The sequence below is a fragment of the Podarcis melisellensis genome (assembly GCF_964234715.1).
Source record: "Podarcis melisellensis genome assembly, chromosome: 6".
NCBI classification, from domain to species: Eukaryota; Metazoa; Chordata; class Lepidosauria; order Squamata; family Lacertidae; genus Podarcis; species Podarcis melisellensis.
The window spans coordinates 5825436-5841093 of NC_138538.1; the positions used below are offsets into that span (position 1 = coordinate 5825436).

Below are 15658 nucleotides of genomic sequence, written 5' to 3' on the forward strand. Positions count from 1 at the left end.
ACCTGGTGGAACAGCTTTATTTTGCAGGCCCAGCGGAAAGATGTCAAGTCCCGCAGGGCCCTAGTCTCTTGTGGCAGAGCATTCCACCAGATTGGAGCCACAGCCAAAAAAGCCCTGGCTCTGGTCGAGGCCAGCCTAACCTCTCTGTGGCCCGAGACCTGCAAGATGTTTTTGTTTGAAGACCATAAGGTCCCCTGTGGGAGGTCCCGTAGGTACAAGGGTCCTAGAGTCTTCTAGTCAACCCCATGCAATGTGGGAATCAAATGCACACTGTTATGAAATGCAGAGAGTTGCCAACGGACAGCTCTTCCTTGCTAATACAGTGGTACCTCAGGTTAAGAACTTAATTTGTTCTGGAGGTCCGTTCTTAACTTGAAACTGTTCTTAGCCTGAAGCACCACTTTAGCTAATGGGGCCTCCTGCTGCTGCCGCGCCGCCGGAGCACGATTTCTGTTCTCATCCTGAAGCAAAGTTCTTAACCCGAGGTACTATTTCTGGGTTAGCGGAGTCTGTAACCTGAAGCGTCTGTAACCCGAGGTACCACTTTTGAGAGTGGGCTTAGGGTGGAGGTCATAAGCTTTGTTTGGCCTCATCCACGGTTGTCTGCTTTATTACCCTGCTGCGATGGGATGGTCAAGGGCCTTGTTTGCTTCCAAAGCGAGGCCAAAAAGCTCAGCATTCTCTCTGCCACAGCTAAGGGAAGCAAGCTAGGTTAGGGAGCAGAAGGTAACCCACACAGGGAACATACAGCTCCGTCTTCACACAACTCCCTGTCCCCCAGTTTTTGCCACCCAAGGCAGCCCCTTCGCTCCACCCAATGATAGAGCCGGCCCTGGTGTGTGGAGGAGCTGCAATAAAGAACAAGCAGCAGGGAGCTATTTGCCTTATTTTTGGACTATATATTGGGAGCAAATGTTCACATCACCCCTGCTTCATTCGTGTCGAATTCATTCCTGCTTGTGTACACACCAGGTGGTGTTGACAGCGTTGGGGATGTCCTTACGCCACCACAGTTGCTCACACCTTGGCTAGATGTGAATTAGGAAGGGCTTAAGGATCCCAATTAGTGCGAAGCTGGTTTGAGAAGCAACACATCAAACAGTACTGTTTTATAGCAAAGTACAGGATATGCCTGCATTTTGGATAACGGTATGTGAACATGGATTGAAAACCCCACACTGGAAAGGCAAGGCGTGCTTGGTAGACAGGAATATAAACACATCCTAAGGAAAAAGAGAAAGAGAATGTCCCAAAGTCACCAATGACCTTTGTGGCTTGAATGGGGATTTGAACCCGGGTCTCCCTAGTCCTGGCTTGACCTGCTAACCATCCCCTTTATTTTTGTGACATGCAAACACTGGTGCTTTTAGAAGCTTGTGCATTTTGATGCGGAAGGGTGCTTGAAATCTAGGGGTGGTATTTGAAGAAGTTTATTCTGTGTAGACCTACTGAAATAAATGGACCTGTGGGTTAAACCACAGAGCCTAGGACTTGCTGATCAGAAGGTCGGCGGTTCAAATCCCCACAATGGGGTGAGCTCCCATTGCTCGGTCCCTGCTCCTGCCAACCTGGCAGTTCGAAAGCACGCCAAAAGTGCAAGTAGATAAATAGGTACCACTCCGGCAGGAAGGTAAATGGCATTTCTGTGTGGTGCTCTGGTTCTCCAGAAGTGACTTAGTCATGCTGGCCACATGACCCAGAAGCTGTACGCCGGGTCCCTCGGCAATAAAGCGAGATGAGCGCCACAACCCCAGAGTCGGCCACAACTGGACCTAATGGTCAGGGGTCCCCTTTGCCTTTTTTAAAAAACTTGTTCATTAATTTCAGTGGGTCTTACTCTGAGCAGAGTTTAGCTGAATAACACCCTGTGGTGGCTGATATGCGGGGGGGGGGGGGTATAGTTCTGCAAATGGAGAGCCTTTGGGGCCCACTCTTATTTTTGTGATTTGCAGACATTTGTTTATTTATAGAAGGATTTACATACCACCAATCCATTAAGCATAACATGGTAGAGTGCAACAATATTTTATTGTACATATTCACCGTGTTTCATGGAAGACAATCTTGCTCGGCTACAAGTGATTGCCAAAGAAGAAGACAATATGTATAATAAAACAGAAAACACCATTAATCAGTATATAATTATAATTGTACGGGGTTGTGGCGCTCATCTCGCTTTATTAGCCGAGGGACCCAGCGTACAGCTTCCGGATCATGTGGCCAGCATGACTAAGCCACTTCTTGCGAACCAGAGCAGCACACGGAAACGCCGTTTACCTTCCCGCCAGAGCAGTACCTATTTATCTTCTTGTACTCTGATGTGCTTTCCAACTGCTAGGTGGGCAGGAGCAAGGACCGAGCAACGGGAGCTCACCCCATCGCGGGGATTTGAACCGCCGACCTTCTAAAGGGCCCCATTACCTTCACTAGCTTAGGGCCTCATCAAACCTAAATCCGGCCCTGATTGGTCCACAGCTGGGACTAGTGAACCTAAATGTTCAACTTCTAGTCAAGGCCAGTCTCTAACACTGAGGACAGCAGAGCAATGCATTTCTTAGGAATGACTGCAATGTCAAAAAAGGATGCCTGCTATTTTGCAATGTTTTGAGTTCGACCGAAAAATGGGTTTAACCATATCGTTTACATTTGGGTGCTTTCTAACAGCCAACACTGCTACCTGCACTGTTGGTCCATTGCAGGGGTCACTATAAAGCTCTGAACCTGTTGTACCTGCATGTTGTTCTGCTGATGGCGCTGATGGGATTTGTAGTCCAAAACAACTGGAGGGCACCAGGTTTTCGGAGGCTGCTATAAGGGATGGGCCAATCAGTCTAGTCTTGACATTTCTGTTTGCACTTGTTTTCCATAAATCCACCCCGCCCTGTTTCAACATTCACCAGAAATTTTAAAAGAGAAAATGTTATTAATAGGAAAATGCAAATACTTTTTGGAAACGTTTCCTCTCAAAAGATGGATTTCCATTCAGTTGTTTTGACCAGAGAACAATGCCAGGACATTTGGGAAGAACAAAAGGTGGTGCATAATTGAAGCTGCAATCCTAATCCCCTTTACCTGGGAGTAAGCCCCATTGAATTCAATTCTGAGTAGAAGATTGTGTTGTGAATTTTTCGCTGCTTATTAGATTGGGTTGTGCGGATCAGATCAGTTATTATGAGGCTCCACAAATACTGAATTTCTCAAGCGCTCGTCGCTACTATAAAACTTTTTAAAACAGTCCATCATTGTTAAGGACCAGAGTGAATTGTTCCATAATTGTTATGTACTGAAGTTCTCACCCTGGGCCAGCAGGGGGATACTGTAGATAGTTCAGGTCCACATATGCAAATAAGGGATCGAAAATGACGTTCAGTGATTGGATAGTTAATGGTTACTGTTGCGTTGTAGTGGAGCTCTATATAAGCAGGCTGGCTGAACCCTTCAGTTCTGTTCTGGCCTGTGAATAAACAAGAGCTGTCTGAAGAATCGCCGTGTCGTCTGATATGTTCACCCACAACTTAACAATGTGATTTCCCCCAAAATGGTGGCTTAACAACGAGAGATGTCAGAGTACAGATAGAGCTGTGAGAGAGCCTTATCAGCAGATTTGGGGGAAGGTGTCCTGGAGAACACAGATTTGCTACCGTCACAAAGACTAACTGTTGTGTCTTCATGTACCTGCAATGGAAACAGACCAGAAAGAGTCCCTGTCTGAACATTTATAGCGGTATCATACCATTTTAAACACTCTCCGAGCTGTGGTTCTCAGAGTGGTTTAAAAATCAATCCCTCTGGGTAGGGAACTCTAAAGATTGTAGCTCTGTGAAGCAAATAGGAGTCCCCTAACAACTCTCGGCTAGGGTTGCCATACGTCCAGGAAAACTAGGACATGTCCTCTTTTTTGGGGGGGGCCAACATACCTATCTGGGAGGATATTTACATTTTTTAAAAAAATCTTTATTGCCTTTTTAAAATTTACAAAGCAAGAAAATAAATCAACCCTTACACCCACATATACCGAAAAGAAAACAATACATAAACGAAAATATGAAAAGAAAACGATTAAAAAAGGAAAGGGGGGGGGAATTGTCAAATACACAAAATTATTTAAGGAGTACAAACGACTATTTGAACATTCTATATCCAAAGTTCCTAGAAAGACATTACCTTCATATTTCATCTTTTCTTTTCCCCCTTTACCGTCACTTTCATCCTATTACACTAAACTGGTTTGAGTCCCTCCTATGTTTATTGACTTCCCTCTATCTCTTTTTGCGGTTTCCATATTTCTCTTACATTTGAGTAATCTGTATTCTATTATTTTTTTAAAAAATCCCTTATTTTTACATTTGTTTACATTTTAAAGGAAATGCCTGGGTTTTTTATTTTGGGGGGTGGGTGGGTTTTTTGGGGGGGCGCACGGGCATGCTCAAGAGGGTGCTGTGCCCCAGAAGCACCGCAGCAGAGTGAAGCCACCGCAGCGAAGATCAGATATGAGCTGGGATCCTGCCACCGCTTGGGCTGTCAGTGGCTCAGGCTTGGGCTACTCTGCACACCGCAGCTGCTGCCAGCCAGAGCTGGGGTGAAAGGCATGCACCTCTTTCCCCGGCTCGGGCTGGCAGTGGCTTGGGCCGTCCTCTTTTTTGCTCTTCAAGATATGGCAGCCCTACTCTGTGCACTTAAGAAACTAGAGTTCCCAGGTTTCTTTGGGGCAAGGGAACCCATGACTTCAAAGTGGTATCATATTGCTTTAAATTCATAGTGCAGATGGGGCCAGCCAGGCAGTTCTGGTGTCTGAAAAAGGAGGTCCCATTTCTGTTGCTTACTGCTGGGATGCCACAAGTCAAGTGTGCTGTTCCAGGGGGGAGGTTACCGTGGGGCGAGGTCCAGGACCTGAGTTGAGGGTCGGCAGACAGTCCTCCTCGGGCGAAGTGGGGTCCACAGCGGGAAGCCGGGCAAGGACAGGAACTCTGGGGGAAACAGGACTGGATGCTCGCCAAAACAGCTCATCAACGACATTGCTTCCACAAATTGGGACCGGGCTTACTGGCCTTTATCTTCTCTGAGGCCAGGGGCAGTCCCGGCCCCCAGGAGACCCGCCTCTCCTGGCCTTAAGGCGAGCACTCCTCCTGGGAGAAACCAGTTCCCTTCGCCTCTCTGCCCTGAGCCTCTGCAGTTCAGGAGAGGCTGAAGGGTTACTGGGCCCAGGGGGAGACTCACCTGTAGGCACTGAGTCCTCAACCACCTCTGGAGCCAGAGTGGATTCACCTGGTGCCTGCTCCTGAGGATCCGGCACACCTGGTGCCTGCTCCTGGATTCAGCCGGCCCTGGAGGCAGGGACTCCTGTGCAGGCTGGGATTCCTCCAGTTCAGCCTCTGAATCGGATTCCCAGGCCATCACATCAAGGTTGTCAGCCCAGAATCTCTTATCTGTTTCTCCCCCCAGGTGCAGGGTGCACATGGACCCTCAGGCCTATGTCCCTTGGAGGGACTATCAGACGGTCTCTCTCTCTTTCCAAAAGTACCAGCATGATCAGTAAGTATGCACAGCCATAGAATCCTAGAACTGCACACTGGGGAGGGACCTCTTGGGTCATCTAGTCCAACCCCCTGCAATGCCGGGCTCTTTTGACCAATGTATGTTTCTGAGCACAATTCAGAGTGTTGGTGCTGACCTTTAAACCCCTAAATGGCCTTGGCTCACTATACCTGAAGGAGCGTCTCCACCCCCATTGTCCATCCCGGATGCTGAGGTCCAGCACCGAGAACCTTCTGGCGGTTCCCTCACTGCAAGAAGCCAAGTTACAGGGAACCAGGCAGAGGGCCTTCTCGGTGGTGGCGCCCGCCCTGTGGAACGCCCTCCCACCGTCAAAGAGAACAACAACTATCTGACTTTTAGAAGACATCTGAAGGCAGCCAATCCCTTTTCCCAGGGAACTCTGGGAATAGGGATCTCCTCACAGCACTTTTAACAAACTACAAACTATAATGCCCAGAATTATTTGGGACCCTGAAAGTGGTATTAAAGTGTTTTAAATGTATGGTGCGGATGCTGAAAATGTCAAGGATTTAACTTGGGACCAGGCCAAACTTCGGGAAGGCTGAATGTTCAGCCTGGGTATTTTTGTTTTTTAAGGGGACAGGGCAAAACTGAACAAAAGGTGGCGTATCAAACCAGTTCCCTTATTTTGCCTTTGTGATGCTGGTGGGTGAATTTTGTAGGAGCATGAAAGTCATGTCAGCCAGGGCGCTTACAGCCTCCATGCTGCTGACAGCTGTCATTTTAATACCCCCACCCAAGACTTACCCAGAAGGGCAATACTTTGTGATGTTTGTGTAATTTATTTATTTGTTAGATTTCTTATTCAAGATCCAGGGTGGGTTACAACAATAAAATATATACTGATGAAACAGATAAAGCATCGTAACCATCAAAAACTATATTTAAAAAGTTCCATTTATAAATCAATTGTATATATATTGCAACAATGTGGACATTTTGAAACAATTCCACATATGAAAATAGGTATAACAAAAAAATTAGTTCCACTACAGATGCAGACAAGAGGGATAGCTGAAGAAGAAAGTATTCAATTCATGTAGAAAAGACAATAGAGGTGTCTCTCTAATCTGTAAGGGGGTTCCCAAAGGGTAGTTGCCACCACAATAAAGGCCCAGTTCCTGAGAATAAAGGCCTCTTCACTGCGTAATGCGGTATGCAGATGTCCCTGAAAGCAGAAATGGTTAAGTCGGAATGATTTCCCCAGAAATCCCTTTAAAAGTGGTTAAGCTAGATTGCCTCAGCTAAGCTGTAACATGAGAGCTTATTTTCCCAGTGACTCACCACTTGCCCCTCGCTTGCAGAACATCTTTCTGCCAGGATGCTAAACCAAGGTGCGTGGATTTAGAGATATTAATTTAGAGCCTGGGGCAGAAGGGATATCTGGGCTGATACCTCCACCTACAGTCCAAAGGGAGACATAACAGACTGAAGGAAGGCCACGAGAAGGGAAGACTCCCCTACTAATCAAACCCACCAGAGCAGGCTTTACCAAGCTAGTACCCTGCAGATGATTGTCAACCAAAACTTCCATCAGTTCCAGGCTTAATGGAGCTATGAGTCCCATTAAACTCAGCAAGGCTTGTTGTTGTTTAGTCATTTAGTCATGTCCGACTCTTCGTGACCCCCTGGACCAGAGCACACCAGGCACTCCTGTCTTCCACTGCCTCCATCAGCTTGGTCAAACTCATGCTGGTAGCTTCGAGAACACTGTCCAACCATCTCTTCCTCCTTCGTCCCCTTCTCCTTGTGCCCTCCATCTTTCCCAACATCAGGGTCTTTTCCAGGGAGTCTTCTCTTCTCATGAGGTGGCCAAAGTCTTGGAGCCTCAGCTTCACCATCTGTCCTTCCAGTGAGCACTCAGGGCTGATTTCCTTCAGAATGGAGAGGTTTGATCTTCTTGCAGTCCGTGGGGCTCTCAAGAGTCTCCTCCAGCACCATAATTCAAAAGCACCAATTCTTCGGCAATCAGCCTTCTTTATGGTCCAGCTCTCACTTCCATACATCACTACTTTACCTATACGGACCTTTGTTGGCAAGGTGATGTCTCTGCTTTTTAAGATGCTGTCTAGGTTTGTCATTGCTTTTCTCCCAAGAAGCAGGCGTCTTTTAATTTCGTGGCTGCTGTCACCATCTGCAGTGATCATGGAGCCCAAGAAAGTAAAATCTCTCACTGCCTCCATTTCTCAGCAAGGCTTAGTCCTGAGCAAACATCACCCTGCCTGGTCCCCCTCAGCCCCTGTGTTGTGTAACATCCTACCCACTGAAGAACTCGAAAGCTTGCCACACCTTTTGTGACGTTGTGGTTGGGCCCAATGAAAGTATTGCTTAGCTGTTGATCTGGGGGGCTGGCTGATTGAAATTGGTTAGGGCAAAGGTGCCTGTGAACAATTCAAATTGAAATGTGTTGGGTTGAATTATGGCATATTTCTACACATCTAGAGCAATAGTTACAAAACCGTCCCCCGCCCATGACTTGAAAATTGTCGAGGGTCTTGGTGGACCACTGAATGGCTTTCCTGGCTGTAGCAGTTGTGGTGTGCTGGATACTCTTGAGTTTTAATTGTATTGTCGCTGCTGCTTTTATTTCTGAGTAAAGCTTCTGTTATGTTCTGAAGTTCTCACCCTGGGCCAGCAGGGGGATACTGTAGATAGTTTTCACTCATGTCCACATATGCAAATAAGGGATTGAAAGTGATGTTCAGTGAATGGATAGTTACAGAAAGTGGTTACTGTTGCGTTCTAGTGGAGCTCTATCTAAGCAGGTTGGCTGAACCCTTCAGTTCAGTTCTGTTCTGGCTGTGAATAAACAAGAGCTGTTTGAAGAATTGCTGTGTTGTCTGATACATTCACCCACAACTTAACAGCTTCCATACCAGGAGACTGGCCCTTATGAGGCGCTCAGCCGTCATAGTACTGGCCAAACAGTTTTTTTTGGGGGGGGAAGGGAAATGTGAGCTATTAGGCTTGCTTACTATTTGCACATAGGTGCAAACTGTTTCTGCAACCTGCTCAAGTGTTTGCATGAAAGGGTGTATACCAGTGATGGCCAAACGTGGCCCTCCAGTTGTTTTTGGACTACAATTCCCATCATCCCTAGCTAATGGTCAGGGATGATGGGAATTGTAGTCCCAAAACAGCTGGAGGGCCAAGTTTGGCCATCACTGGTGTGTACAGTTCATTTGTTGGCTACAGACAAACTGCACACCTGCTGAACGTTATCTGTGAACCCCCCAACTGCCAAGCGCGGTGGCGCCAGTTAATAGCCAATTATATATATAAATGACTTAGTAACTGCAATTGCGCACCGCAGACTTCTGTCACCCCGTCGACAAGACTGCCCGGAAATCATAAGCGCAACTTTGCGATTGAACCCCTTTGGTCTGCAGCCAAAGAGTGACACCAAAGGGCTGCGGGCTGGAGCGAACTCGCAGGCTAGTTCCGGATTCCGTTCGCAGGTCGTAACAGCGCGTGGACTGAACGGCGAAGACATTTAAGGTTCAGTGCAAAATCTGAAACAGAAATGCAATTTCTCCTTCAGATTTCCACGCCAGCCTTTATAAATGCTTCCGAGATAGGCTAGAGGCAGACTGCCCTGTTTTGAAACAGCCACGCTTTTCTCCCCAAAGCAGGGGGGGGAAGGGAGGGGGAACCGAAGGATAACGGCCCACCTCGGCCAACGTGGAGAAAGCAAATGGAGAGTCCAACTCCAATTTATATTGAGGATTTCTCCTCAATGCAGAAGCGTCAAAAGGGATCCGGAAGTGAGGGCGGCAGCTTTGGCCCTTTGCAATTTCCTCTTTAAGGCCGCCAGCGCCTCCTGATGACGTTGATAGCTGCGACTTCCGGGAGAGGCCGGAAGTGAGCTTATGTGTGTGTGCGGAGACGGAAGAGCGGGAGGCGTGTGACGTCGCCGCGCCGTCAAGCGAGGAGTTTGTTGCTGCTGCTGCCGCCGCCGCCTCCTTCCCTCGCGTAGCTGCGCAGCGGCCTCCGGGCGAGATGGAGAGCGCCAGCCAGGGTAGGCCAAGGCAGGCCGGGCCGGGGAGAGGGCCTCCGCCTCCGCCTCGTCCCCCTGGGAAGGCCGCGCTGGGGCGGGAGGGGGGCAGGAGGAGGCCAGGCCCCGGGGCGGGACGCATCCTGCCTCCGGCCCGCTCTCGGCTTCCTCCAGGGCGGCACCGCTTCGGGCTGAAGGGGGGCGGCAGGTGGGGCGGGGCCTGGCAAGCGAGCGCATCCCTGCATGTAGAAAGCTAGCCTGTCAGGGAGGAGGCTTCTGGGCCATGGAAGTGGACAGAGCCCTGCACGGAGAAAGCTAGTATGTCGAGGGGAAGGTTTCCAGACTGTATAAGCGAAGAGATTCCTGCATGTAGAAAGCTAGCCTATCAGGGATGTGGCTTCTAGGCCATGTAAGTAGGAAGAGCCCTGGATGTAGAAAGCCAGCCTATCAGGGAGACGGTTTCTAGGCTGTGTAAGTGGACAGATTCCTGCATGTAGAAAGGTAACTTATAGGGGTAGGATTTTAGCCCGTATATAAGTAGGCAAAGCTTCTAGGCCAAGGGAAGAGATTCCTTCATGTAGAAAGCTAGCCTGTCAGGGATGAGGCTTCTGGGCCATGGAAGTGGACAGAGCCCTGCACGGAGAAAGCTAGTATGTTGAGGGGAAGGTTTCTAGACTGTATAAGCGAAGAGATTCCTGCATGTAGAAAGGTAACTTACAGGGGTAGGATTTTAGCCCATGTGTAAATAGGCAAAGCCCTGTATGTAGAAAGCCAGCGTATTTGGGAGAAGGCTTCTAGGCTAAGTGAAGAGATTCCTGCATGTAGAAAGCTAGCATGTCGAGATGTGGCTTCTAGGTGATGTATGTAGGCAGAGCCCTGTCTGAAGAAAGCCAGCGTATCGGGGAGACGGTTTCTAGGCTGTGTAAGTGGACAGATTCCTGCATGTGGAAAGGTATTGTGAAGAAGGCTTCTAGGCCAGCTTACTCTGGCCTAGATCTCTGACATTAGATTTCTGTGTGCAGGGGTTTTGAAAACCACTTGAAGCTTTTGTTTTGTTTTGTTTTGTTTTACGATCATGGAGTGCATAAATTTTATGAAATGGGAAAAAATGATTCTCTCCCCCCCCCACACCTTTTTGTTTGTATTGTGGAACAATGTGAGTTTCGGTGTGCAGGCATGTTATGTGGGAGCCTTTTCAGTGGCGGCCCCATGATTATGGTATGCCCTTCCTGGTGCCAGTAGCCTTCTCCCTTGCCAGCTTTTAAATGGGGATTGAGCATCTGTTTGTTTTTGGGGATTGGCCTTTGAGAGCAGATGCTGGGGTTTCAGCTGGCTGATTAGGGTGATTCTTGTAATTAACTATGTATTACTTTTAAGCTGGCAGGGAAGTTGTCTTAAGTAGCAACTACCCTAAATATAGACCACAGCTTTATTATTATTATTATTATTATTATTATTATTATTATTATTATTATTATTATTTTATTTATTAAATAAAAATAAGACCACCTTGAAGTTGAGAACTAGGCCTGGATCTAAATCCAGTGCAGCAGGAATGTTTGCTTTTGAGGTGGGTTGGGTTAGGGTGCGCCACATGGAGAGTGAGTGGGAAGGGGATTATTAAGAAAGGAAGGTGTTTACATGCAAGAGTTGTTTCTGTGTAGGCCCAGCTGAGGCAAGAAGTTGGTGGATCAGAGAGCTTACTTAGGTCTCCTCTCTTCTTTTAATCCCCACAACAAGCCTGTGAGGTAGGTCAAGTTCAGAGGCAACGGCTGGCCCAAGCACACTCAGTGGGGGTTGTGGCGGAGTGGGGATTTGAACCATAGCTGTCAACGTTTCCCTTTTTTTGAGGGAAATTCCCTTATTCCGAATAGGATTCCTCCCAAGAAAAGGGAAAAGTTGACAGCTATGATTTGAACCTTGGTTGGATGGGCATGATGGTTGAATTTAGGTGGGCAGGGCATATAGATTGCTGAGTGATCATGGGAGTCAGGAAACTCAAAATGTTAAGCTTGGTCTTTGATTTTGCGCTACCCCTTACGCAGGGAGCCCCAAGGATTTGATCGGGGAGCTAGGTGGGGAGGACCTGCGGTGGAATTCCAGGAGGCTGAATTCAGAGCTAGAGAATCTGAGCTACCCACCATCCTTTTAAGTGGGTTAGCTTGAGATCAAAGAGCTATAGCTTTGAGCTTCAGTAGATTCCCTGCTTTCATTTTTCTTGAGAGGTTTGCCTTTGATGCTTACCAGCAAAGAATGAAAACATACGGTCTGTGCGATTCTCCTCTGTTTTTCAAGCAGCTGCATTAATTTCTAACGTACTTATGTAGGCTCTTGACTCCTGTCTGCTGTGAGCAGTAACACACAGTCGTGTGTGTAGTGATGCTTTGTTTGCTAAACCTAACCTTTTGCCTGCTCCTTTGTGTCTTTGAAAGTGCATCTGCTGTCTTATCTGCAGGGCTTTTGAGGGGTAAAGACAGCAAGAGTACTTCTTTTTATGCTGAAAAGTGGGCATCTTGCAATTTCTAGAGCTGGCATGGGAGCCTGAGGCCCAAACGTCTCATCTACCCCTAATGTCTGGAGCGGAATTGGAGGGCCCCAGCTCAGGTGCCCCACCCCTGCCCTAGAGGCTGTCATCGCAATTGCCAAAGAGTAACGTAATTCAGCAGAATTGGAAAAACTTCTGAAGCTTGCCTTCCACATTTGTTTGTGGCTGATTTACCTAGGAAAGCCTCCCTTCCATCTTGCCCGACGGTCATCTTGGTGGAAATGGTTAGGGCTTCGACAGCAAGGTCATATTGCATTAGCTTCATATATTCATGTCTTGCACTTCCATCCCTCTAAGCAAGCAGCAAGGTGATTTGTAGCCTTGCAGCAAAACGATGAGGTAAGCTTGGTGTAGAGATAGCAACTTAGCAAGCTTCTCCTCCATGAACTTTGGAACAGAGTGTGGATTTCGGCTTTTCTGCCTCGTCTGTATCACACTTCCTCTACCCTGCCCCAATCTCATGTTCAGCAAGCAACTAGAGACCGTTCTGTTTACCCCACCCTTTTGGGCTCGGAGGAGCTCCTCTGCCGGTGACTATCAGCATAATATCACTCCTGAGGCAGCTGGGCCACCAAATCCCTTGGCGCACTTCCAATATAGATTACAAGAAGCAAGGCAACCCATTGTGGTCTTAATAGGCCCACCCCTTCGTTTTGCAGGGGGAATGAGAATAATATGAGGATGTGTGCAGTAAAGATGTAGTCTTCAGAATGCCAGTACTAGCGTTGGCTCCCTGTCAAGGGTATGGAAGGGGAAGGACTGTAGTTTATGGATCTGCCCTGAGTGCAGAAGGTCCCAGGTTCAAATCCTGGCATCTCCAGGTAGGGCTGGTAGAGACCCCTTTCTGAAACTGGAGAGCTGCTGCCAGTCAGTGTAGACAATACTAAGGTAGATGGCCTTGATAATAAAAGGCAAGTCCCTATGTATGCTCTGGCAAACCTGGGTTTGTTGCTGGGTTACTGTGCAAGGCAGCCTTGAGTTACCTGCTCTCCCTGCAAGGAGAATGACAAGATCGCTAGATTGCCATTTCCGAACATGTCAGCCGGAGGGGAAGGGAAGAGGCCATGTCTCCAGGGACAGCAGACGGCGCACAGTTGTTGTGGATGTAGCTTGTGGGAAGCTGCTTCTCTGCAGCTCTTGATAATGCAAATATGCTTCTGCGGGTCTCTTGGGCAGGACCTCATTTAGAGCAGCCTGTTCCTCTTTTCCCTCTTCTCCTTCGCCGTATAGAGGGGCGCCTGCAAGACTAACATGCTCTGCCTTTTAGCTGCTTATCCTTTCCCCCCTGGTTTGCTTCTTGTCCATGACAGATATCAACCTTAACTCTCCCAACAAAGGTCTGTTGTCGGATACTATGACAGATGTGCCTGTGGATAACACGAGTGCTGCCGCCACCGCTGCTCCTCCTGCAAGGGCCTCGGCCTACAATGGGCTCACAGAAGCGGAGGAAGAAGAGCTAAGGGCCGAGCTGGTCAAGGTAAAGGAGGCTGCCTTCACACGCTGCTTTTCTCCATGCTGTGCTCTGCTGCTGTGGTACGAGGGAGCCCAGATGATTCTTTCTCTGTAGCTCTAAAGAGCTCAGACTTAGAAAGCTCACAGAACAGAATTTCTAAAGTGCCTGGTGTAACCTTGTAGTTCCCTCTTTTGTAGACATGTTCCTTCAGAGCAGTTTTCCCTCAAAACTGGGTCTCCAGCTGTTGTTGGACTACAACTCCCATAATCCTTAGTTTAGCACCAGTGGTCAGGGATAATGGAAGTTGTAGTCCAACAGCAGCTGGAGACCCAAGTTTGAGGAAACACTGCTTTAGAGTCTTAGACATAATTCAAAGTGTTGGTGCTGACTTTAAAGCCCTAAACGGCCTTGGTACAATATACCTGAATGAGCGCCTCCACTTCCATCGTTCTGCCCAGACACTGAGCTCTAGTGCCAAGGGCCTTCAGGCGGTTCCCTCGCTGCGAGAAGCCAAGTTACAGGGAACCAGGCAGAGGGCCTTATCGGTAGTGGTGCCCACCTTGTGGAACGCCCTCTCATCAGATGTCAAAGAGAAAAACAACTACCAGACTTTTAGAAGACATCTGAAGGCAGCCCTGTTCAGGGAAGCTTTTAATGTTTAATAGGTTATTGTATTTTAGTGTTCTGTTGGAAGCCGCCCAGAGTGGCTGGGGAAACCCAGCCAGATGGGCGGGGTATAAATAATATATTATTATTAGTAGTAGTATTAGTATTAGACAATATTGTGGCATTTGAAGGTGCTACTATGCAAACAGCCACATTACCTGGAAATTCAAGTATCCCTTTAGTACATTTTTGTCTTGCCCTTCCTCTGAGAAGTGGAGGGTGGCAGATGTGGTCTCCACAACGTTTATCCTCAGAACAACTCTGTGAGTTGTTAGGGTGACGCACTGGCCCAAGATTACCCAGTGAGCTTCATGGCTATCTCTTTGGGGATGTAAAACTCTCCCCATTCCAGTTCCAACACTGCACTGTTCTTTGGCAGTAGGTCTTCTCTGTAATACAGATCCTGCTCATGGTTTTCTAAAACTGGGGCATGGTTTTCTAAAACTGGTTTTCAGACCCTGCTCCTTAGGAATCCTGTGGTTGCTTAGTAAAGAAAGGTGGCTGAATACTTTCCATTTAAAAAACCCTTTTCTTTGGCACATTCTAGGCGTGCACTTAGCTTCTGTGGGATAGTGTTAAAGTCTAGCATTGGAGGGCACTGGCCAGAGCTAAGCTGAGATGGTATGTCCCGAAACGTGTCCAGGAACCTTTTGCAACACACACAGTCCTCTGTAGATAAATGACAGTGGATTTCCTTGAGGACCGGAAGCAAATCACTGATATGTCAGGTCCACTGTTCACACATTGCAACACTTTGATATTTTATCTTTCTCCTGATTGGGCTTCATACCACAAATTGGCCTGCATGTGAAACTTGACTGCGGAAACAGAGAGCTGTGTTCATACAAACACATCCATCAGGAATGTTGCTGTGTCAGGTCTCCCTTAAAGCTGATGTGCTGGGGAAACTCCCTAATCAATTATATTATTTGTACAAGGGCTGATAGCACTTCTATGCAGTCTACTTTTTTAAATCAAAAACTGCATGGTCTAAACTCACAAAAGTAAAATCACATGCCCATAATACTTAGGCAGTTAAGGAACAACCAATCTGTAGGAAGTGGCCCCGAGTTCTTGCCTTGTGTACACAAAGAGTGTTTGCAGAATCAGATCAAGGTCCAGCTAGTACAGTGTTCTGGCAAGAATCCCAGAAACCATCAGCTGTTAGGCGGCCCACTGTGGCCTACTTTCTGGCCATTTCTGCTCCAGGCCAGCGTTTCCCAAACTTGGGTATACAGCTGTTTTTGGACTACAAGTCCCATCTTCCCTAGCTAGCAGGACCAGTCGTCAGGGATGATGGGAATTGTAATTCCAAGACAGCCGAGACCCAAGTCAGGGGAACAGTGCTTTTGATAAATAACCTTCAGTCTTCTGGGGAGCTACCTTTAGCCCGACCTACTTATTAATTTTGCGAAGTATTTGTATGTTGGTAGCACCACTGCTG

The 15658-nt window shown here is 47.7% G+C and overlaps 1 protein-coding gene across 16 annotated transcripts in view; it reads left to right on the forward strand.

Annotated features, from left to right (window-relative positions):
* Nucleotides 1–15658, forward strand: part of TPD52L2 (TPD52 like 2) — a 45058-nt gene that overhangs the window by 5275 nt on the left and 24125 nt on the right. For 8 of the 16 annotated variants that reach the window (XM_081917227.1, XM_081917237.1, XM_081917239.1 and 5 more), the window contains exons 3-4: nt 5443–5532; nt 13406–13572. In XM_081917227.1, coding sequence (XP_081773353.1) covers nt 5443–5532; nt 13406–13572 — 257 coding nt within the window. Of the gene's footprint in view, nt 1–5442; nt 5533–9420; nt 9575–11227; nt 11299–13405; nt 13573–15658 lie in introns of those variants that run through there. The other 8 variants (XM_081917242.1, XM_081917232.1, XM_081917230.1 and 5 more) reach the window with 4 other exon arrangements.